Source organism: Carcharhinus amblyrhynchos, chromosome 8 (genome assembly GCF_965287045.1).
Source record: "Carcharhinus amblyrhynchos chromosome 8, sCarAmb.v2.hapA, whole genome shotgun sequence".
In the NCBI taxonomy this organism is placed as follows: Eukaryota; Metazoa; Chordata; class Chondrichthyes; order Carcharhiniformes; family Carcharhinidae; genus Carcharhinus; species Carcharhinus amblyrhynchos.
Genome location: NC_137331.1, coordinates 125,744,010 through 125,768,734, shown reverse-complemented (window position 1 = coordinate 125,768,734; position 24,725 = coordinate 125,744,010). Strand labels below are relative to the sequence as shown.

Below are 24,725 nucleotides of genomic sequence, written 5' to 3'. Positions count from 1 at the left end.
CATCAAAAGTGTGCATGGAAAATGTTTGCGTTACTGCAAGGTTTGAACTGGATGGTATAATCATGAGCCAATATGGCAATAATACTGTTAAGAACTTGAAGGCTCAACCCCCAGGAGCTAACACATCATCATCTTGTGAAAATGGGAAAGTACCCTGGCTGGAGCAGATCCCAAGGTAGAAAATGCAGAAACCAGTGAAACCTTGGAGTCTGGAAGAAGTAAATAAAGAATTTGTAAATGGAAGCACCAGTTACAGGTATCATCAACAGAAACTAGTAATAGAAACAAATTAAGGAACCTGTCAGGGGAGGAAAGACAGAGAATTTAAGAGGATAAAAAGTCAAGAAATCATGGATTACAATTATAATGTTATAAAAAAGATGAGAAAATGGAAGAGTTGATACTGAGTAAAGAAGCTGAAATCACAACACTTGATTAATGAGTTAAGAGGAGATTTGAAAAAATACAAGAACAATGGATGAAAGCAGCGTAGTATCATTGAGCAATTAATGGCACTCAGCATAAAGGATTGTTAACCACAGCATTGGAGAGTGAATAAAGACTGTCACTAATAAATCCATTCAACATTCAGGAGAAACCTCCTATTCAGACAGTGATGAGAATATGGAGCAGATTAGGCAAATAGCAAAGGCATCTTTAGAAGGGAAACAGGATAAGTATACAAAGAAAAAGGGAAGAGGCAGATGGTGATGGAGTGAGATGAGGAGGAAAGGACGTTTGTATTTTGATGGAACCTTTCGCAACTTCAGGATGTCCCAAAGAAATTTGCTAGCTGCAAGAAGGTGGTGGTTGATGGGACATGTTCATCCTGGAATTCAGTTACAAGTGGTGTACCGCAGGGATCTGTTTTGGGGCCACTGTTGTTTGTCATTTTTATAAATGACCTGAATGAGGGCGTAGAAGGATGGATTAGTAAATTTGCGGACAAAGTCGATGGAGTTGTGGACAGTGCAGAAGGATGTTGCAGGTTATAGAGGGATACAGATAAGCTGCAGAGCTGGCCTGAGAGGTGGCAAATGGAGTTTAATGCAGAAAAGTGTGAGGTGATTCACTTTGGAAGGAGTAACAGGAATACAGAGTACTGGGCTAATGGTAAGTTTCTTGGTAGTGTGGTTGAGCAGAGAGATCTCGGTGTCCATGTGCATAGATCCCTGAAAGCTGGCACCCAGGTTGATAGGGTTGTTAAGAAGGCGTACGGTATGTTAGCTTTTATTGGTAGAGGGATTGAGTTTAGGAGCCATGAGGTCATGTTGCAGTTGCACAAAACTCTGGTGCGGCTGCACTTGGAGTATTGCGTACAGTTCTGGTCGCCGCATTATAAGAAGGATGTGGAGGCATTGGAAAGGGTGCAGAGGAGACTGACCAGGATGTTGCCTGGTATGGTGGGAAGGTCTTATGAGGAAAAGCTGAGGGACTTGAGGCTGTTTTCGTTAGAGAGAAGAAGGTTAAAAGGTGACTTAACAGAGGCATACAAGATGATCGGAGGATTAGATAGGGTGGACAGTGTGAACCTTTTTCCTCGGATGGAGATAACTAGCACAAGGAGACATAGCTTTAAATTGAGGGGTGATAATTATAGGACGGATGTCAGAGGTAGGTTCTTTATTCAGAGAGTAGTAAGGGCGTGGAATGCCCTGCCTGCAGTAGTAGTGGACTCACCAACATTAAGGGCATTTAAATGGTCACTGGATAAACATATGGATGATATTGGAATAGTGTAGGTTAGATGGGCTTTAGATTGGTTTCACAGGTTGGCGCAACATCGAGGGCCTAAGGGCCTGTACTCCACTGTAATGTTCTATGTTTAAAGCACATTAAAAACAGCTATGAAATACTTCTCTTGTAATGTAGAAACATAAATTCCCACAAACAGCAAAGTGATAAAAACCAGACATATTTTTAAGATAATTATATAAATATTGACCTGGATGCTGGGAATAACTTGCTCTTCATCCAAATGATGCCTGTTGGATCTGATGGGGCAAATGAAGCTGCAGTTGATGTTTCACTCAGAAAGACAGCACTCCCTCTGTACGACACTGGACTCTCAGTCTGCTCTGTATCCGGTTCAGTGATGAGAGAGCTACCTGTCCAGCTGTGGCTGATATCAAAGCTGACTGTTGTGGAGAAATTTTTGTTAGCAGCACCACCCTCTCACTAACTTGGCTAACAGGCCATGAGAGGAGAGGGGCTCGGTAAGTTAAATGGCCTCCCCTGCTGTAACCTCAGGCTCAGTTGGTCGATATGGTTTGAAACTGAGACATGTTGTGAAAGTGATTGATTGCAGCTCCTCTGAAAGGTTATGGGGAAAGAGCAAGTTGAGTGGGACTAATTGGTTAGCACCTTCAAAGATGGCTCAGAACCATGGACTATATACAGCAGGCACTTCAAAATCCTGGAGAATTACCACCACATGATTCCCCAAATCCATTGGCAGAGTAGGTGCACGAATATTAATGTTCTCACCCAGGTTAACATCCCCAGTATCGAATCATTAACCATACTTGATCAGCTGTGCTGAGCGGGCCACATTGTCCACATGCCTGACACAAGACTCCCATAACAAACACTCTACTTGATCTTTGACACGGCAAACAAGTCCCAGAAGGCAGAGGAAATGATTCAAGGACACCTTCAAACCTCCTTGAAAATGTGCAAATCTCCACCAACAACTGGGAATCCCTGACCCAAGACCATCCTCAGTGGAGGAAAAGGGAAAAGGAGTGTGTATCAGCCCAGGCACCCCATACACCCACTCCTCCAATCACCATCTGTAACAGAGACTGTAGCTCGCTCATTAGACTCCTCAGTCTCCTGAGAACTCAGTGTGGAAGCAAGTCATCCTGCACTCCGAGGGGTTGCCTGGGATAGAAAACTCTTTCAAAAAGACAGCAAAGGACATGATGGGCTGAATGGCCTCTTGTTATGAAGTACTTACGGAAAGGGAGAAGTTTCCAAACCAACTGGAAAGGTGGTAACAAATTAATTCAAACAGCATAAAGGTTATTACAAGTTCAGAGATAACTGTCACAGATTTCACATTAATACACTCTCCCAGAGTCCTTCCTCATTCACTGTTTCATTTTTATTTCTTCAAAATGTTCACAGAGTTAAGTTTGAGGAAAGAGGCTGTTTCAGAACTGGCAGGGTATGGACAGAATCTGGTTCAGTTGGGACTGGCAGGGTGTGGGCACAGCCTGGGTAATGAGCCAAGGCTGCTGAGTGTCCCATGAGAGAGATCGGAGAGCTTGACATGAAACAGCATTGATTCAAAACCCCTGTGAGCACTGGGCAATGCCGTGGAGTCGGAGGTGGCAGAGCGAGTGAGAGGGACTTCCAGCAGCTTGCTGCTATTCTGCTCCATGGAGGGGAGATTGCAGGAATCACCAGTGTCATTTCAGCAATAACCAGAATAAAGCCCCCCCCCCACCCCCGACCTCTCCTCCTCCCCATAGCTGATGGACAAAAAGTGAGCAGAAAATATTTTAGAGGAAAATGTGGTGGAATGGGCTGTCCCTGCTGCCCACAGTGGAACTCAGCTCTGTGGTTATCCACTCAGGGAGGGTCTTATCGGTGTGTGATAACACAGGCTTGTCCCAACCCGGCTGCCCCCGAAACCTTTCCCAAACTAGGAGAACACCATTGACAGGGCTCTGTGTATACCAGACTGACTTAAAACACCTCACTCTGGGCAGGAAGCAGAGAGTATAATCTGAGTAATTGTACATCCAGAATCAGAAAATTAATGAGAGGGGCAGAATGATCTCTGCGTGGGGGGGGGGGGGGGGGGGGGGGGGGAAGAGGAGGCAGAGGAAGAAGCTTTCCGGGGCAGGCTCTGTGGCTGCTTCAACACAATAAAAGTTACAGAGTGCCACTGGAAACAAGAATTAAATTCACCGCAAGGCGCCTGAGACTGGTCAATCCCGGTTGCCAAAGAGCTGCAGGACAAACAGGAAGATGTACATGATGTCTGTGTAGAGGCAGAGAGCTCCAAACACATATTCCTCAGGACTCAGGGAGTAGCGCTTGTTTCCCAGGAGAAGCTGTGTATCGTAAGCCAAGAACTGTGATAGGAACACAGGAAAATAAAGACCGAAGTCAACATGGTAACTGAACAGGCCTCTGTTAATGAATCTTTCACACATGTCACAAAACACTCACTGAAAACAGAAGTCACAGTGTTTCACCCAGAAAAACGCCACGGTCTCCAAGCAACCAAGCTCTATAACCCCACTGCCATGCCTAATTATTCCTTTAATGTTTTCCTGCGCTGTGGATTGTAATGAATCCAGGCGCTGACAGGTCCAAGTGAATGAGGAACCTCCAGACACCAGTCTGAGAGTTAATTTTTACAGGTTAAAACCCACCCTCCTCACACAGCCTGTACGTTCCATCAATTCAAACAGAAACACATCTGCACATTTTGGACCTCAGCATATCCTGGATCACTTCACAGCTGGAGAGCTGTTCCCAAAGTGCAGTCACTGCTGTTAGATCAGAACAGCAGCAGCTAATCTGTGCACAGCAAGGTCCCACAAGCAATATGCTGGTTGAGAGATAAACAATGGCCTTTCACCACATTGACTAACAATGGTGGATCATTTACTTGCCCTTGAGGGGGCAGATGGGGACTCCACTTAATGCCCCTTTTGAAAAATATGACCTTCAACGGAGTGGCACTCCCTCAGCACTGACCCTCTGACAGTGCGGCACTCCCTCAGCACTGACCCTCTGACAGTGCGGCACTCCCTCAGCACTGACCCTCTGACAGTGCAGCACTCCCTCAGCACTGACCCTCTGACAGTGCGGCACTCCCTCAGCACTGACCCTCTGACAGTGCAGCACTCCCTCAGCACTGACCCTCTGACAGTGCAGCACTCCCTCAGCACTGACCCTCTGACAGTGCAGCACTCCCTCAGCACTGACCCTCTGACAGTGCAGCACTCCCTCAGCACTGACCCTCTGACAGTGCGGCGGTCCCTCAGTACTGACCCTCTGACAGTGCAGCATTTCCTCAGTACTGACTCTCTGACAGTGCAGCACTCCCTCAGCACTGACCCTCTAACAGTGCGGCACTCCCTCAGCACTGACCCTCTGACAGTGCAGCACTCCCTCAGCACTGACCCTCTGACAGTGCGGTGCTCCCTCAGCACTGACCCTCTGACAGTGCGGCACTCCCTCAGCACTGACCCTCTGACAGTGCAGCACTCCCTCAGCACTGACCCTCTGACAGTGCGGTGCTCCCTCAGCACTGACCCTCTGACAGTGCGGCACTCCCTCAGCACTGACCCTCTGACACTGCGGCACTCCCTCAGCACTGACCCTCTGACAGTGCGGCACTCCCTCAGCACTGACCCTCTGACAGTGCAGCACTCCCTCAGCACTGACCCTCTGACAGTGCGGCACTCCCTCAGCACTGACCCTCTGACAGTGCGGCACTCCCTCAGCACTGACCCTCTGACAGTGCGGCACTCCCTCAGCACTGACCCACTGACAGTGTGGCACTCCCTCAGTACTGACTCTCTGACAGTGCTGCACTCCCTCAGTACTGATTCTCTGACAGTGCTGCACTCCCTCAGTACTGACTCTCTGACAGTGCGGCACTCCCTCAGTACTGACCCTCTGACAGCGCGGCACTCCCTCAGCACTGACCCTCTGACAGTGCGGCACTCCCTCAGCACTGACCCACTGACAGTGTGGCACTCCCTCAGTACTGACTCTCTGACAGTGCTGCACTCCCTCAGTTCTGATTCTCTGACAGTGCTGCACTCCCTCAGTACTGACTCTCTGACAGTGCGGCACTCCCTCAGTACTGACCCTCTGACAGCGCGGCACTCCCTCAGCACTGACCCTCTGACAGCGCGGTACTCCCTCAGTACTGACCCTCTGACAGTGCTGCACTCCCTCAGTACTGACTCTCCGACAGTGCTGCACTCCCTCAGTACTGACTCTCTGACAGTGCTGCACTCCCTCAGTACTGACCCTCTGACCGTGTGGCACTCCCTCAGTACTGACCCTCTGACAGTGCGGCACTCCCTCAGTACTGACCCTTTGACATAAGAACTATGAGCAGGAGTTGGCCATCTGGCCCCTCGAGCCTGCCCCGCCATTCAATAAGATCATGGTTGATCTTTTTGTGAACTCAGCTCCACTTACCCGCCTGCTCACCATAACCCTTAATTCCTTTACAGTTCAAAAATGTATCTATCCTTGCCTTAAAAACATTCAATGAGGGAGCCTCAACTGCTTCACTGGGCAGGGAATTTCACAGATTCACACCGCTGTGTGTGAAGAAGTTCTTCTTAACTCAGTCCTAAATCTGCTTCCCCTTATTTTGAGGCTATGCCCCCTAGTTCTAGTTTCACCCGCCAGTGGAAGCAACTTCCCTGCTTCTATCTTATCTATTCCCTTCAAAATCTTATATGTTTCTATATGATCTCCCCTCATTCTTCTGAATTCCAATGAGTATATCCCCAGTCTACTCAGTCTCTCCTCATAAGCCAACCCTCTTAACTCCAGAATCACCCTAGTGAATCTCCTCTGCACCCCCTCCAGTGCCAGTATATCCTTTCTCAAGTAAGGAGACCAAAACTGTACACAGTACTCAAGGTGTGGCCTCACCAGCACCTTATACAGCTGCAACATAACCTGGGTCTTGCCAGAACTGGGCTGGGACCCTCATTGACAAGTTTTGTGTATTCTCATCATCAGTGCGGGTTTGTTTGTCAATGCATTTTCCCCTCAGCCCTGTGCTGGCAACAACTGTATGCTGACAGTGCTGGGAGTGTAACCTGGGTGTTTTCACCCGAGCAACGAGACAACATGAGAGAAAACTGCAATTCACCATTTTAGCGTGTGAAAACCTGCTGCTTGCTACAGGCTGAAATGTTTTATTTTATTTACCAAAGTGAAGGCAATGGCTCCAAGTCCTGCATAAAATGTCTGTAACCAGGGGAGCTGAAATGAAAGAAACAGTTAGTGGTTAGCGAATCCCCATTGCAGTGTGAACATCATATTCTGAATCCTCCAATCCCTATGAGCAATTGCCAGCTCTGAGAATAGGAGCAGATCATCTGTCTGCAACCAATAACGGTCTTTAGTGGCGTCATGGCATTGTCGCTGGACTAATGATGCAGAGACCTGGGGTAATATCTGAGGACCCAGGTTCAAATCCTGTCGTGGCAGATGGTGAAATCTGAATTGAAAAAAAATCTGGAATTAAAAATCCCCATGGCCATGAAACCATTGTCGATTGTCGGAAAAACCCAACTGGTTCACTTTAGGGAAAGAAGTCTGCCGTCCTTACCTGGTCTGGCCTACATGTGGGTCCAACCCTCAGGGATCTATATCATCTATATCAATGATCTGGATGATAATGTGGTAAATTGGATCAGCAAATTTGCTGATGATACAAAGATTGGAGGTGTAGTGGACAGTGAGGAAGGTTTTCAAAGCTTGCAGAGAAATTTGGACCAATTAGAAAAATGGGCTGAAAAATGGCAAATGGAATTTAACGCAGACAAGTGTGAGGTATTGCACTTTGGAAGGACAAACCAAAGTAGAACATACAGGGTAAACAGTAGGACTTTGAAGAGTGCAGTACAACAGAAGGATCTGGGAATACAGGTACAGAATTCCCTAAAAGTGGATAGGGTCATAAAGAGTGCTTTTGGTACATTGGCCTTTATAAGTTGGAGTATCGAGTATAAAAGTTGGAGTGTTATGGTAAGGTTATATAAGGTATTGGTGAGGCCAAATTTAGAGTCTTGTGTACAGTTTTGGTCACCTAGTCACAGGAAGGATGTAAATAAGGTTGAAAGAGTGCAGAGAAGGTTCACAAGGATGTTGCTGGGACTTGAGAAGCTGAGTCGCAACGAACAAAGAACAACAAAGCATGGGAAACAGGCCCTTCGGCCCAACGAGCCCGCGCCGCCATTTTAACATTGCGAGTTCCCTCTTCCACCCATGACCCTTGTCTACACTTACAGAGAGAGATTGAATAGGTTAGGACTTTATTCCCTGGAGCATAGAAGAATGAGGGGAGATTTGATAGAGGTGTATAAGATTTTGATGGGTATAGATAGAGTGAATGCAAGCAGGCTTTTTCCACTGAGGCTAGAGGAGAATAAAACTGGAGGGCATGGGTTCAGGGTGAAAGGAGAAAAGTTTAAAGGGAATATTAGTGGGGGCTTCTTCACGCAGAGAGTGGTGGGAGTGTGGAATGAGCTGCCCGATAAAGTGGTGAAAGCGGGGTCACTTTTAACATTTAAGAAAAACTTGGGCAGGTTCATGGATGAGAGGGGTGTGGAGGGATATGGTCCAAGTGCAGGTCAGTGGGACTAGGCAGAAAAATGGTTTGGCACAGACAAGAAGGGAAAAAGGCCTGTTTCTGAGCTGTAATTTTCTATGGTTCTATGGGATGGACAATAAATTCTGGTCTATATTCCAAGAACGAATAAAAAAAAATTACTCAAATAAACTCACTTAATCTGACTGTAAAGGTCTTCGTAACACACTAACACATAAAGTACTAACACATGTTAGAGTGCAGAAAAGGTTTACCAGGATGTTGCCTGGTATGATGTTACAGCTGTATAGAATGTTGGTTAGGCCACATCTGGAATACTGCATCCAGTTCTGATCGCCACACTACCAGAAGGACGTGGAGATTTTGGAGAGAGTGCAGAAAAGGTTTACCAGGATGTTGCCTGGTATGGAGGGTCTTAGCTATGAGGTGAGATTGAATAAACTAGGGTTGTTCTCCCTGGCAAGATAGAGGTTAGAACATAAGAAATAGGAGCAGGAGTAGGCCATCTAGCCCCTCAAGCCTGCCCCGCCATTCAATAAGATCATGGCTGATCTGTCGTGTCTCAGTTCCACATTCCCGCCCTCTCCCCATAACCCTTAATTCCCTTGCCTATCAAAAACCTATCAACCTGCGTCTTAAAAATATTGAGTGAGGCAGCCTCCACCACTTCAACGGGCAGAGAATTCCAGAGATTCACCACCCTTTGAGTGAAGAAGTTCCTCCTCAACTCCGTTTTAAACCGCCCCCCCTTTTATCTTGAGGCTGTGCCCTCTAGTCCTACTGTCCTTTCTGAGTGGGAAGAGCCTCTCCACCTCTATCCTATCCATCCCATTCATCATCTTATACGTCTCAATGAGATCTCCCCTCATTCTTCTAAAATTGAGAGGTTGAGGGGTGACCTGATAGAAGTTTATAAAATTATGAAGGGCATAGATAGGGTGAACACATGAAGCACTAACATGTGAAGCACTAAAACATGAGCACTAACACGTGAAGTACTAACACCTGAAGGTAACATGCGATAAGTTGCCTCACAAAAGGTTGCTACAGAAGGTTAGGGTGCACGGAGTTGGGGGTAAAGTGTTAGCGTGGATAGAGGATTGGTTGTCTAATAGAAAGCAGAGAGTTGGTATCAATGGGTGCTATTCTGGTTGGCAGTTGGTGACTCATGGAGTGCCACAGGGATCGGTGCTGGGGCCTCAACTGTTTACCATATATATTGACATCTGGAGGAGGGGGCTGAATGTAGGGTAACAAAGTTTGCTGATGACACGAAGATGAGTGGGAAAGCAAATTGCGTGGAGGACGCGGAAAGTCTGCAGAGAGATCTGGATGGGCTGAGTGAGTGGGCGAGGACCTGGCAGATGGAGTATAGCAAATGTGAGGTTATCCACTTTGGAAGGAATAATAGTAAAATGGACTATTATTTAAACGGTGAAAAGCTGCAGCATGCTACTGTGCAGAGGGACCTGGGGATCCTTGTGCACGAATTGCAAAAATCCAGTCCGCAGGTGCAGCAGGTGATCAGGAAGGCGAATGGAATGTTGGCCTTTATAGCGAGGGGGATAGAATATAAAAGCGGGGAGGTCTTGCTGCAACTGTACAGGGTACTGGTGAGGCCGCAGCTGGAGTACTGTGTGCAGTTTTGGTCCCCTTATTTGTGAAAGAATATATTGGCCTTGGAGGGGGTGCAGAGAAGGTTCTCCAGTTCGATTTCGGAGATGAGGGGGTTAACTTATGAGGAGAGATTGAATGGACTGGGTCTGTACTTGTTGGAGTTTAGAAGGCTGAGGGGTGATCCTATAGAGACATATAAGATAATGAAGGGTAGAGACAGAGAGATTCTTTTCAGTTAGAAAGGAAACAAGAACTAGAGGGCACAGCCTCAAAATAAGAGGCAGTCAGTTTAGAACAAAGTTGAGAAGGTACTTCTTCTCCCAGAGGGCAGTGAATCTCTGGAATTCTCCGCCTATTGAAGCAGTGGAGGCTACCTCGTTAAATATGTTTAAATCACAGGTAGATAGATTTCTGATCAATAAGGGAATTCAGGGTTATGGGGAGCAGGCAGGTAAATGGAACTGATCCACTTCAGATCAGCCATGATCTTATTGAATGGTGGGGCAGGCTCGAGGGGCTAGATGGCCTACTCCTGCTCCTATTTCTTATGTTCTTATGAAGCACTAACACCTGAAACACCAACAGGTGAAGCACTAACAGGTGAAGCACTAACAGGCGAAGCATTAACAAATGAAGCACTAACACATGAAGCACTAACACATAAAGCACTAACAAATGAAGCACTAACACTTGAGCACTAACACTTGAGCACTAACACGTGGAGCACTAACACGTGAAGCACTAACACGTGAAGCACTAACACTTGAAGCACTAACACTTGAAGCACTAACACTTGAAGCACTAACACTTGAAGCACTAACACATGAAGCACTAACACATGAAGCACTAACACTTGAAGCACTAACACTTGAAGCACTAACACTTGAAGCACTAACACATGAAGCACTAACACATGAAGCACTAACACTTGAAGCACTAACACGTGAAGCACTAACACGTGAAGCACTCATACATGAGCATTAACACATGAAGCACTAACACGTGAAGCACTAACACGTGAAGCACTAACACGTGAAGCAATAACACATGAAGCAATAGCACATGAAGCAATAACACATGAAGCAATAACACATGAAGCACTAACACATGAAGGACTAATATATGAGCATTAACACATGAAGCACTAACACATGAAGCACTAACACATGAAGCACTAACACATGAAGCATTAACAAATGAAGCACTAATACTTGAGCACTAACACGTGAAGCACTAACAGGTGAAGCACTAACAGGTGAAGCACTAACAGGTGAAGCACTAACACGTGAAGCACTAACAGGTGAAGCACTAACACGTGAAGCACTAACACGTGAAGCACTAACACGTGAAGCACTAACAGGTGAAGCACCAACAGGTGAAGCACTAACACATGAAGCACTAACACTGGAAGCACTAACAGGTGAAGCACTAACAGGTGAAGCTCTAACAGGTGAAGCACCAACAGGTGAAGCACCAACAGGTGAAGCATCAACAGGTGAAGCATCAACAGGTGAAGCACCAACAGGTGAAGCACCAACAGGTGAAGTACTAACAGGTGAAGCGCTAACAGGTGAAGCACCAACAGGTAAAGCACTAACACGTGAAGCATTAACAAATGAAGCACTAACACATGAACACTAACATGTGAAGCACTAACACGTGAAGCACTAACACATGAAGCAATAACACATGAAGCATTAACAAATGAAGCACTAATACTTGAGCACTAACACATGAAGCACTAACACTGGAAGCACTAACACCTGAAGCACTAACAGGTGAAGCACTAACAGGTGAAGCACCAACAGGTGAAGCATCAACAGGTGAAGCACTAACAGGTGAAGCACTAACACATGAAGCACTAACACATGAAGCATTAACAAATGAAGCACTAATACTTGAGCACTAACACGTGAAGCACTAACAGGTGAAGCACTAACAGGTAAAGCACTAACACGTGAAGCATTAACAAATGAAGCACTAACACATAAAGCACCAACACGTGAAGCACTAACACGTGGAGCACTAACACGTGGAGCACTAACACGTGGAGCACTAACACGTGGAGCACTAACACGTGGAGCACTAACACATGAAGCACTAACACATGAGCATTAACACCTAGAGCACTGACACCTGGAGCACTGACACCTGAAGCACTAACACATGAAGCACTAACACCTGGAGCACTGACACCTGGAGCACTAACACGTGAAGCACTAACACGTGAAGCACTGACACCTGAAGCACTAACACGTGAAGCACTAACACGTGAAGCACTAACACATGAAGCAATAACACATGAAGCAATAACACATGAAGCACTAACACATGAAGGACTAATACATGAGCATTAACACGTGAAGCACTAACACATGAAGCACTAACACATGAAGCAATAACACATGAAGCACTAACACATGAAGCACTAACACATGAAGCATTAACAAATGAAGCACTAATACTTGAGCACTAACACATGAAGCACTAACAGGTGAAGCACTAACACGTGAAGCACTAACAGGTGAAGCACTAACAGGTGAAGCACTAACAGGTGAAGCTCTAACAGGTGAAGCTCTAACAGGTGAAGCACCAAGAGGTGAAGCACCAACAGGTGAAGCACCAACACATGAAGCATTAACACATGAAGCACTAATACTTGAGCACTGACACGTGAAGCACTAACAGGTGAAGCACTAACAGGTGAAGCACTAACAGGTGAAGCACTAACAGGTGAAGCACTAACAGGTGAAGCACTAACAGGTGAAGCTCTAACAGGTGAAGCTCTAACAGGTGAAGCACCAACAGGTGAAGCACCAACAGGTGAAGCACCAACAGGTGAAGCACTAACAGGTGAAGCACTAACACTGGAAGCACTAACACCTGAAGCACTAACAGGTGAAGCACTAACAGGTGAAGCTCTAACAGGTGAAGCACCAACAGGTGAAGCACTAACAGGTGAAGCACTAACAGGTGAAGCACTAACAGGTGAAGCACTAACACTGGAAGCACTAACACCTGAAGCACTAACAGGTGAAGCACTAACAGGTGAAGCTCTAACAGGTGAAGCTCTAACAGGTGAAGCACCAACAGGTGAAGCATCAACAGGTGAAGCACCAACAGGTGAAGTACTAACAGGTGAAGCGCTAACAGGTGAAGCACCAACAGGTAAAGCACTAACACGTGAAGCATTAACAAATGAAGCACTAACACATGAACACTAACATGTGAAGCACTAACACGTGAAGCACTAACACATGAAGCACTAACACATGAAGCATTAACAAATGAAGCACTAATACTTGAGCACTAACACATGAAGCTCTAACAGGTGAAGCTCTAACAGGTGAAGCTCTAACAGGTGAAGCACTAACAGGTGAAGCACCAACAGGTGAAGCGCCAACAGGTGAAGCGCCAACAGGTGAAGCACTAACACCTGAAGCACTAACACCTGAAGCACTAACAGGTGAAGCACTAACAGGTGAAGCATCAACAGGTGAAGCATCAACAGGTGAAGCACTAACAGGAGAAGCACTAACACATGAAGCACTAACACATGAAGCATTAACAAATGAAGCACTAATACTTGAGCACTAACACGTGAAGCACTAACAGGTGAAGCACCAACAGGTGAAGCACCAACAGGTGAAGCATCAACAGGTGAAGCATCAACAGGTGAAGCACTAACAGGTGAAGCACTAACACATGAAGCACTAACACATGAAGCATTAACAAATGAAGCACTAATACTTGAGCACTAACACGTGAAGCACTAACAGGTGAAGCACTAACAGGTGAAGCATCAACAGGTGAAGCATCAACAGGTGAAGCACTAACAGGTGAAGCACTAACACATGAAGCACTAACACATGAAGCATTAACAAATGAAGCACTAATACTTGAGCACTAACACGTGAAGCACTAACAGGTGAAGCACTAACAGGTAAAGCACTAACACGTGAAGCATTAACAAATGAAGCACTAACACATAAAGCACCAACACGTGAAGCACTAACACGTGGAGCACTAACACGTGGAGCACTAACACGTGGAGCACTAACACGTGGAGTACTAACACGTGGAGTACTAACACGTGGAGCACTAACACGTGGAGCACTAACACGTGGAGCACTAACACGTGGAGCACTAACACGTGGAGCACTAACACATGAGCATTAACACCTAGAGCACTGACACCTGAAGCACTAACACCTGAAGCACTAACACCTGAAGCACTAACACATGAAGCACTAACACCTGGAGCACTGACACCTGAAGCACTAACACATGAAGCACTAACACATGAAGCACTAACACATGAAGCATTAACAAATGAAGCACTAATACTTGAGCACTAACACGTGAAGCACTAACAGGTGAAGCACTAACAGGTAAAGCACTAACACGTGAAGCATTAACAAATGAAGCACTAACACATAAAGCACCAACACGTGAAGCACTAACACGTGGAGCACTAACACGTGGAGCACTAACACGTGGAGCACTAACACGTGGAGCACTAACACGTGGAGTACTAACACGTGGAGCACTAACACGTGGAGCACTAACACGTGGAGCACTAACACGTGGAGCACTAACACGTGGAGCACTAACACATGAGCATTAACACCTAGAGCACTGACACCTGAAGCACTAACACCTGAAGCACTAACACCTGAAGCACTAACACATGAAGCACTAACACCTGGAGCACTGACACCTGAAGCACTAACACATGAAGCACTAACACATGAAGCACTAACACATGAAGCACTAACACATGAAGCATTAACAAATGAAGCACTAATACTTGAGCACTAACACATGAAGCTCTAACAGGTGAAGCTCTAACAGGTGAAGCTCTAACAGGTGAAGCACCAACAGGTGAAGCACCAACAGGTGAAGCGCCAACAGGTGAAGCGCCAACAGGTGAAGCGCCAACAGGTGAAGCACTAACACCTGAAGCACTAACACCTGAAGCACTAACAGGTGAAGCACTAACAGGTGAAGCATCAACAGGTGAAGCATCAACAGGTGAAGCACTAACAGGTGAAGCACTAACACATGAAGCACTAACACATGAAGCACTAACACATGAAGCATTAACAAATGAAGCACTAATACTTGAGCACTAACAGGTGAAGCACTAACAGGTGAAGCACTAACAGGTGAAGCACCAACAGGTGAAGCACCAACAGGTGAAGCATCAACAGGTGAAGCACTAACAGGTGAAGCACTAACAGGTGAAGCACTAACACATGAAGCACTAACACATGAAGCATTAACAAATGAAGCACTAATACTTGAGCACTAACACGTGAAGCACTAACAGGTGAAGCACTAACAGGTGAAGCATCAACAGGTGAAGCATCAACAGGTGAAGCATCAACAGGTGAAGCACTAACAGGTGAAGCACTAACACATGAAGCACTAACACATGAAGCATTAACAAATGAAGCACTAATACTTGAGCACTAACACGTGAAGCACTAACAGGTGAAGCACTAACAGGTAAAGCACTAACACGTGAAGCATTAACAAATGAAGCACTAACACATAAAGCACCAACACGTGAAGCACTAACACGTGGAGCACTAACACGTGGAGCACTAACACGTGGAGCACTAACACGTGGAGCACTAACACGTGGAGCACTAACACGTGGAGCACTAACACGTGGAGCACTAACACGTGGAGTACTAACACGTGGAGCACTAACACGTGGAGCACTAACACGTGGAGCACTAACACGTGGAGCACTAACACGTGGAGCACTAACACGTGGAGCACTAACACATGAGCATTAACACCTAGAGCACTGACACCTGAAGCACTAACACCTGAAGCACTAACACCTGAAGCACTAACACATGAAGCACTAACACCTGGAGCACTGACACCTGAAGCACTAACACATGAAGCACTAACACATGAAGCACTAACACATGAAGCACTAACACATGAAGCACTAACACCTGGAGCACTGACATCTGGAGCACTGACACCTGGAGCACTAACACGTGAAGCACTGACACCTGGAGCACTGACGCCTGAAGCACTAACACGTGAAGCACTAACACGTGAAGCACTGACACCTGGAGCACTGACACCTGGAGCACTGACACCTGGAGCACTGACACCTGGAGCACTGACACCTGAAGCATTAACACATGGAGCACTGACACCTGGAGCACTGACACCTGGAGCACTGACACCTGAAGCACTGACACCTGGAGCACTGACACCTGAAGCATTAACACATGGAGCACTGACACCTGGAGCACTGACACCTGGAGCACTGACACCTGAAGCACTGACACATGAAGCACTAACACCTGGAGCACTGACACCTGAAGCACTGACACCTGGAGCACTGACACCTGGAGCACTGACACCTGGAGCACTGACACCTGGAGCACTGACACCTGAAGCATTGACACATGGAGCACTGACACATGGAGCACTGACACCTGGAGCACTGACACCTGGAGCACTGACACCTGGAGCACTAACGCGTGAAGCACTAACGCGTGAAGGACTAACGCATGGAGCACTGACACCTGGAGCACTAACGCGTGAAGCACTAACGCGTGAAGGACTAACGCATGGAGCACTGACACCTGGAGCACTAACGCGTGAAGCACTAACGCGTGAAGGACTAACGCATGGAGCACTGACACCTGGAGCACTAACGCGTGAAGCACTAACGCGTGAAGGACTAACGCATGGAGCACTGACACCTGGAGCACTAACGCGTGAAGCACTAACGCGTGAAGCACTAACGCGTGAAGGACTAACGCGTGAAGGACTAACGCATGGAGCACTGACACCTGGAGCACTAACGCATGGAGCACTGACACCTGGAGCACTGACACCTGGAGCACTGACACCTGGAGCACTGACACCTGGAGCACTGACACATGAAGCACTAACACCTGGAGCACTGACACATGGAGCACTGACACCTGGAGCACTGACACATGGAGCACTGACACATGGAGCACTGACACATGGAGCACTGACACCTGGAGCACTGACACCTGAAGCACTGACACATGAAGCACTGACACCTGGAGCACTGACACATGGAGCACTGACACATGGAGCACTGACACATGGAGCACTGACACCTGAAGCACTGACACCTGGAGCACTGACACCTGGAGCACTTGACACCTGGAGCACTGACACCTGGAGCACTGACACCTGGAGCACTGACACCTGGAGCACTGACACCTGGAGCACTGACACATGGAGCACTGACACCTGGAGCACTGACACCTGGAGCACTGACACCTGGAGCACTGACACCTGAAGCACTGACACATGAAGCACTGACACCTGAAGCACTGACACCTGGAGCACTGACACCTGGAGCACTTGACACCTGGAGCACTGACACCTGGAGCACTGACACCTGGAGCACTGACACCTGGAGCACTAACGCGTGAAGCACTAACGCATGGAGCACTGACACCTGGAGCACTGACACCTGGAGCACTGACACCTGGAGCACTGACACATGAAGCACTGACACCTGGAGCACTGACACCTGGAGCACTGACACCTGGAGCACTGACACCTGGAGCACTGACACATGAAGCACTGACACCTGGAGCACTGACACCTGGAGCACTGACACATGAAGCACTGACACCTGGAGCACTGACACCTGGAGCACTGACACCTGGAGCACTGACACCTGGAGCACTGACACCTGGAGCACTGACACATGGAGCACTGACACATGAAGCACTGACACCTGGAGCACTGACACATGGAGCACTGACACATGGAGCACTGACACATGGAGCACTGACACATGGAGCACTGACACATGAAGCACTGACACCTGGAGCACTGACACATGGAGCACTGACACATGGAGCACTGACACATGGAGCACTGACACATGAAGCACTGACACCTGGAGCACTGACACCTGGAGCACTGACACCTGGAGCACTGACACCTGGAGCACTAACGTGTGAAGCACTGACGCATGGAGCACTGACACCTGGAGCACTGACACCTGGAGCACTGACACCTGGAGCACTGACACATGGAGCACTGACACCTGGAGCACTGACACATGGAGCACTGACACCTGAAGCACTGACACCTGGAGCACTGACACCTGGAGCACTAACGCGTGAAGCTCTAACGCATGGAGCACTGACACCTGGAGCACTGACACCTGGAGCACTGACACCTGGAGCACTGACACCTGGAGCACTGACACCTGAAGCACTAACACATGAAGCACTGACACATGAAGCACTGACACCTGGAGCACTGACACCTGGAGCACTGACACCTGGAGCACTGACACATGGAGCACTGACACCTGGAGCACTGACACCTGGAGCACTGACACCTGGAGCACTGATACAGGGAGCACTGACACCTGAAGCACTGACACCTGGAGCACTGACACCTGGAGCACTGACACATGGAGCACTGACACCTGAAGCACTGACACCTGGAGCACTGACACCTGGAGCACTGACACATGGAGCACTGACACCTGGAGCACTGACACCTGGAGCACTGACACATGGAGCACTGACACATGGAGCACTGACACCTGAAGCACTGACACCTGAAGCACTGACACCTGGAGCACTGACACCTGGAGCACTGACACCTGGAGCACTGACACCTGGAGCACTAACGCGTGAAGCACTAACGCGTGAAGCACTAACGCATGGACCACTGACACCTGGAGCACTGACACCTGGAGCACTGACACCTGGAGCACTGACACATGAAGCACTGACACCTGGAGCACTAACACCTGGAGCACTGACACCTGGAGCACTGACACCTGGAGCACTAACACATGAAGCACTGACACCTGGCGCACTGACACCTGAAGCACTGACACCTGGAGCACTGACACCTGGAGCACTAACACATGAAGCACTGACACCTGGAGCACTGACACCTGGAGCACTAACACATGAAGCACTGACACCTGGAGCACTGACACCTGGAGCACTGACACCTGGAGCACTGACACCTGGAGCACTAACACATGAAGCACTGACACCTGGAGCACTGACACCTGGAGCACTAACACATGAAGCACTGACACCTGGCGCACTGACACCTGGAGCACTGACACCTGGAGCACTGACACGTGAAGCACTGACACCTGGAGCACTGACACCTGGAGCACTGACACCTGGAGCACTGACACCTGAAGGTAACACACGATAAGGTGCCTCACAAAAGGTTGCTGCAGAAGGTTAGGGTGCAAGGAGTTGGGGGTAAAGTGTTAGCATGGATAGAGGATTGGTATCTAACAGGAAGCAGAGAGTTGGTATCAATGGGTGCTATTCTGGTTGGTGAATAGTGACTTGCCGCAGGGATCGGTGCTGGGGCCTCAACTGTTTACCATTTATATAGACGATCTGAAGGAGGGGGCTGAGTGTAGGGTGACGAAATTTGCTGATGACACGAAGATGAGTGGAAAAGTGAATTGCGTGGAGGGTGTGGAAAGTCTGCAGAGGGATCTGGATAGGCTGAGTGAGTGGGCGGGGACCTGGCAGATGGAATATAATGTTGGCAAATGTGAGGTTATCCACTTTGGCAGAAATAATAGTAAAATGGAATATTATTTTAATGGTGAAAAGTTACAGCATGCTACAGTGCAGAGGGACCTGGGGGTTCTTGTGCACAAATCGCAAAAACCCAGTCTGCAGGTGCAGTAGGTGATCAAGAAGGCGAATGGGATGCTGGCCTTTATAGCGAGGGGGTTAGGATATAAAAGTAGGGAGGTCTTGCTGCAACTGTACAGGGCACTGGTGAGGCCGCAGCTGGAGTACTGTGTGCAATTTTGGTCCCCTTATTTGCAAAAGGATATATTGGCCTTGGAGGGAGCACAGAGAAGGTTCACCAGGCTGATACTGGAGATGAGGGGGTTAGCTTATGAGGAGAGATTGAGTAGATTGGGCCTGTACTCGTTAGAGTTTAGAAGGCTGAGGGGGGATCTTATAGAGACATATAAGATAATGAAGGGGCTAGACAGGGTAGAGGTAGAGAAATTCTTTCCACTTAGAAAGGAAACTAGAACTAGAGCGCATAGCCTCAAAATAAGGGGGTGTGAGTTTAGGACAGAGTTGAGGAGGAACTTCTCTCAAAGGGGAGTGAATCTCTGGAATTCTCTGCCCGTTGAAGTGGTGGAGGCTACCTCGTTGAATATGTTTAAGTCATGGGTAGAAAGATTTCTGATCGATAACGGAATTAAGGGTTACGGGGAGCAGGCGGGGAAGTGGAACTGATCCACTTCAGATCAGCCATGATCTTATTGAATGGCGGAGCAGAATCGAAGGGCTAGATGGCTGACTCCTGCTCCTACTTCTTATGTTCTAGCTTCTTCACTGCTGCTGTCAGACCTTTGAATGGACTTATCTTGCATTAAGTTGATCTATCTCTACACCCTATCTATGACTGTATCACTACATTCTGCACTGTCTCATTTCCTTCTCTGTGAATGGTATGCTTTGTCTGTATAGCACGCAAGAAACAATACTTCTCATTGTATCCCAATACAAGTGACAATAATAAATCAAATCAAATCAAATTAAAGGGTGTTGGGAATCTGGAACGCACTGCCGGGGAAGGTAGTGGAGGTTGAAAACCTTACAACCTTTAAAAAGTATTTGGATGAACACTTGACATTCCAGGAACCAAAAGAGAAAATGCTGGAAAATCTCAGCAGCTCTGGCAGCAGGAGAGAAAAGAGCTGATGTTTTGAGTCCAGACAAAGCTTTGACAAAGGGTCATCTGGACTCGAAACATCAGCTCTTTCCTCTCCTTACAGATGCTGCCAGAGCTGCTGAGATTTTCCAGCATTTTCTCTTTTGGTTTCAGGTTCCAGCACCTGCAGTAATTTGTTTTTATAACATTCCAGGATATGAGACAAGTGCTGGATAGTGGGATTAGTGCGCCGTTAGTGGTAATTATTGTCAGTACAGATTCGATGGGCCGAGGGGCCTTTTTGATGTCCAAGGGTGTGCGGGTGAGGTTGATTGGCCATGTTAAAATTGCCCCACAGTATACTAGGATGCTTAGGTTAGAGGGATTAGTGGGGAAATCTGTAGGGATGTGGGGGTCAGGCCTGGGTGGGATTGTGGTCGGTGCATACTCGATGGGCCAAAGGGCCTTTTTCTGCACTGCAGGGCTCTATGATTCTATGATCTATGTCTTTAGTGCTGTGTGACTATGACTATTTCCATACCCTGAGCAGCTGGAAATGTTGCAGTTTATTACTCACATATCCAAATGGAATGGTAAAGGCCATAACTATCCCAGTGATAAGTAAAGCTATCATCAGCCCAAACATCAGTCCATGGCAAGAGGTGAAGTCAAACTGTAATGAGAAGCAGAGTTAACAAGAGGAATTTCCCCAGCCAATGGCCATGAGGCCAATGGAGGGGACGGTTCAAGCCAGGCAGTGGCTCACTGACATTGCTCAATCGCTCCAATAACCCTCTCCCCATCCCTGACCCTGACCACTCCCCATCCCTGTACCTGACCCCTCACCTTCCCCCTCCCTGTCCCTGACCACTCCCCCTCCCCGACCACTCCCCCTCCCTGACCCCTCCCCCTCCCTGTCCCTGACCACTCCCCCTCCCCGTCCCTGACCCCTCACCCTCCCCCTCCCTGTCCCTGACCAGTCCCCCTCCCTGACCACTCCCCCTCCCCGTCCCTGACCCCTCACACTCCCCCTTCCCGCCCCTGACCCCTCACACTCCCCCTCCCCGTCCCTGACCACTCTCCCTCCCTGTCCCTGACCACTCCCCATCCCTGTACCTGACCCCTCACCATCCCCCTCCCTGTCCCTGACCCCTCACCTTCCCCCTCCCTGTCCCTGACCACTCACCTTCCCCCTCCCTGTCCCTGACCACTCCCCCTGTCCCTGACACCTCCCCCTCCCCTCCCTGTCCCTGACCCTTCCCCCTCCCCATCCCTGATCACTACCCCTCCCTGTCCTTGACCCCTCCCCCTCCCTGACCCTCCCCCTCCCCATCCCTGACCCCTCACCCTTCCCCTCCCTGTCCCTGACCACGCCCCCTCCCTGACCCCTCCCCCTCCCCCTCCCGGACCCCTCACCCTCCCCCTCCCTGACCCTCCCCCTCCCTGTCCCTGACTACTCCCCCTCCCTGTCCCTGACCCCTCGCCTTCCCCTCCTTGTCCCTGACCACTGCCTGCCCCGTTCCTGACCCCTCTCCCTCCCCCCGCTGTCCCTGACCCCTCGCCCTGCCCCCCGTCCCTGAGCCCTCACCCTCCCCCCTGTCCCTGACCCCTTGCCCTTCCCCTCCCTGTCTCTGATCCCTCGCCCTCTCCCTCCCTGTCCCTGACCACTCCCCCTCCCTGACCCTAGCCCTCCCCCTTCCTGTCCCTGACCCTTCGCCCTCCCCCTCCCTGACCACTCCCCCTCCCTGTCCCTGACACCTCACCCTCCCCCTTCCTGTCCCTGACCCCTTGCCCTCCCCCTCCCTATCCCTGACCACTCCCCTCCCTGTCTCTGACCCCTCTCACACCCCCCTCTCTATTCCTGACCACCCCCATTCCGTCTGTCTCTGAGCACTCTTCCCTGCCTCTCCTGTTCTCTTCTCCCCCTCCCTATCTCCTCTCCCCCTCCCTGTCTCTGATCACTTTCCCCTCCCACTCCCTGTCTCTCCTAACCCTTCCTGTCACCCCTGCCCCTCCCTGTCTCCCCTGTTCATCTATTCTGGTAACACTGGCTCAGGTAGGAATGTCCAACAAGACAGCTGGACAATAAAATATTTAACACCTCCTACCCACAATGCAGTGTTTCTTCAGCACTGATCCTCTGACTGTGCAGCACTCCCTCAGTACTGACCCTCTGACAGTGCGGCACTCCCTCAGCACTGACCCTCTGACTGTGCAGCACTCCCTCAGTACTGACCCTCTGACAGTGCGGCGCTCCCTCTGTACTGACCCTCTGACAGTGCGGCACTCCCTCAGTACTGACCCTCTGACAGTGCGGCACTCCCTCAGCACTGACCCTCTGACAGTGCGGCGCTCCCTCAGCACTGACTCTCTGACAGTGCGGCGCTCCCTCAGTACTGACCCTCTGACAGTGCGGCGCTCCCTCAGTACTGACCCTCTGACAGTGCGGCGCTCCCTCAGCACTGACCCTCTGACAGTGCGGCACTCCCTCAGCACTGACCCTCTGACAGTGTGGCACTCCCTCAGTACTGACCCTCTGACAGTGCGGCGCTCCCTCAGCACTGACCCTCTTGACAGTGCGACACTCCCTCAGTACTGACCCTCTGACAGTGCAGCACTCCCTCAGTACTGACCCTCTGACAGTGCGGCGCTCCCTCAGTACTGACCCTCTGACAGTGCGGCACTCCCTCAGTACTGACCCTCTGACAGTGCGGCGCTCCCTCAGTACTGACCCTCTGACAGTGCGGCGCTCCCTCAGTATTGACCCTCTGACAGTGCGGCGCTCCCTCAGTACTGACCCTCTGACAGTGCGGCACTCCCTCAGCACTGACCCTCTGACAGTGCAGCACTCCCTCAGCACTGACCCTCCGACAGTGCGGCACTCCCTCAGCACTGACCCTCTGACAGTGCAGCACTCCCTCAGCACCGACCCTCTGACAGTGTGGCACTGCCTCAGCACCGACCCTCTGACAGTGCGGCACTCTCTCAGCACTGTCCCTCTGACAGTGCGGCGCTCCCTCTGCACTGACCCTCTGACAGTGCGGCACTCCCTCAGTACTGACCCTCTGACAGTGCGGCACTCCGTCAGCACCGACCCTCTGACAGTGCGGCGCTCCCTCAGTACTGACCCTCTGACAGTGCGGCACTCCCTCAGTACTGACCCTCTCACAGTGCGGCACTCCGTCAGCACCGACCCTCTGACAGTGCGGCGCTCCCTCAGTACTGACCCTCTGACAGTGCGGCACTCCGTCAGCACCGACCCTCTGACAGTGCGGCACTCCCTCAGCACTGACTCTCTGACAGTGTGGCACTCCCTCAGCACTGACCCTCTGACAGTGCGGCGCTCCCTCAGTACTGACCCTCTCACAGTGCGGCACTCCCTCAGCACTGACCCTCTCACAGTGCGGCACTCCCTCAGCACTGACCCTCTCACAGTGCGGCACTCCCTCAGTACTGACCCTCTCACAGTGCGGCACTCCCTCAGTAATTATTCTATGATTCCACGATTCAGTGCTGCCCCCAGTTCCTGGATGCATTGGCCATTGTTGTTATTGGATGATCCTGGCAAGTCCTTCAACATGAGACAACTGGGACTGGGCAGTAAACACGGGCTGGGCAGCGAGGCTCACAACCCCAGAATCAGAACGTACCTTTACCTGGAACGCGAAGATGCTAACAGCAAGACAGACCAAGGCAGTGATGCCAATGCAGATCAGCACACTCTTTGTGTCATGATAACTAGGAGAAAGAGCAGTAAAGATTGTCTGTGATTTAAACTAAATAGAGATTGAATTAAATTCCATAGTCACAATCACTCTCCTCCCCAAACCAAATGCAACCCATTAACCAGTCCCTTAAACAGTGGAGAGCTTGACCCTGCACTTTACAGGCCTCTCTCTCTGCAAAGTATCCTAACATTCAGCACTACAGAACACAGCTACTTTCTGCACTGGGAGGCCATTCCAGCCTGTTTCACCATTCAGTTAGATCTTGGATCAGCTGCTGTACCCTAACTGCTCTTAGACACCTTATTTCCATGATCCCCCATTCCAAAACTTCATTCATTTCATTTTGA

General features: G+C 49.4%; 1 protein-coding gene across 2 annotated transcripts in view; it reads right to left on the bottom strand.

The window, feature by feature from the left end:
* Nucleotides 1-3,799: 3,799 nt before the first annotated feature.
* Nucleotides 3,800-24,725, bottom strand: part of faim2a (Fas apoptotic inhibitory molecule 2a) — an 83,313-nt gene continuing 62,387 nt past the window's right edge. For both annotated transcript variants that reach the window (XM_080195021.1, XM_080195020.1), the window contains exons 9-12: nucleotides 24,301-24,388; nucleotides 21,228-21,323; nucleotides 6,925-6,978; nucleotides 3,800-4,085 (exon numbers count right to left, since the gene is read on the bottom strand). In XM_080195021.1, coding sequence (XP_080051147.1) covers nucleotides 3,939-4,085; nucleotides 6,925-6,978; nucleotides 21,228-21,323; nucleotides 24,301-24,388 — 385 coding nt within the window. In that variant the 3' untranslated portion in view covers nucleotides 3,800-3,938. The remainder of the gene's footprint in view (nucleotides 4,086-6,924; nucleotides 6,979-21,227; nucleotides 21,324-24,300; nucleotides 24,389-24,725) is intronic.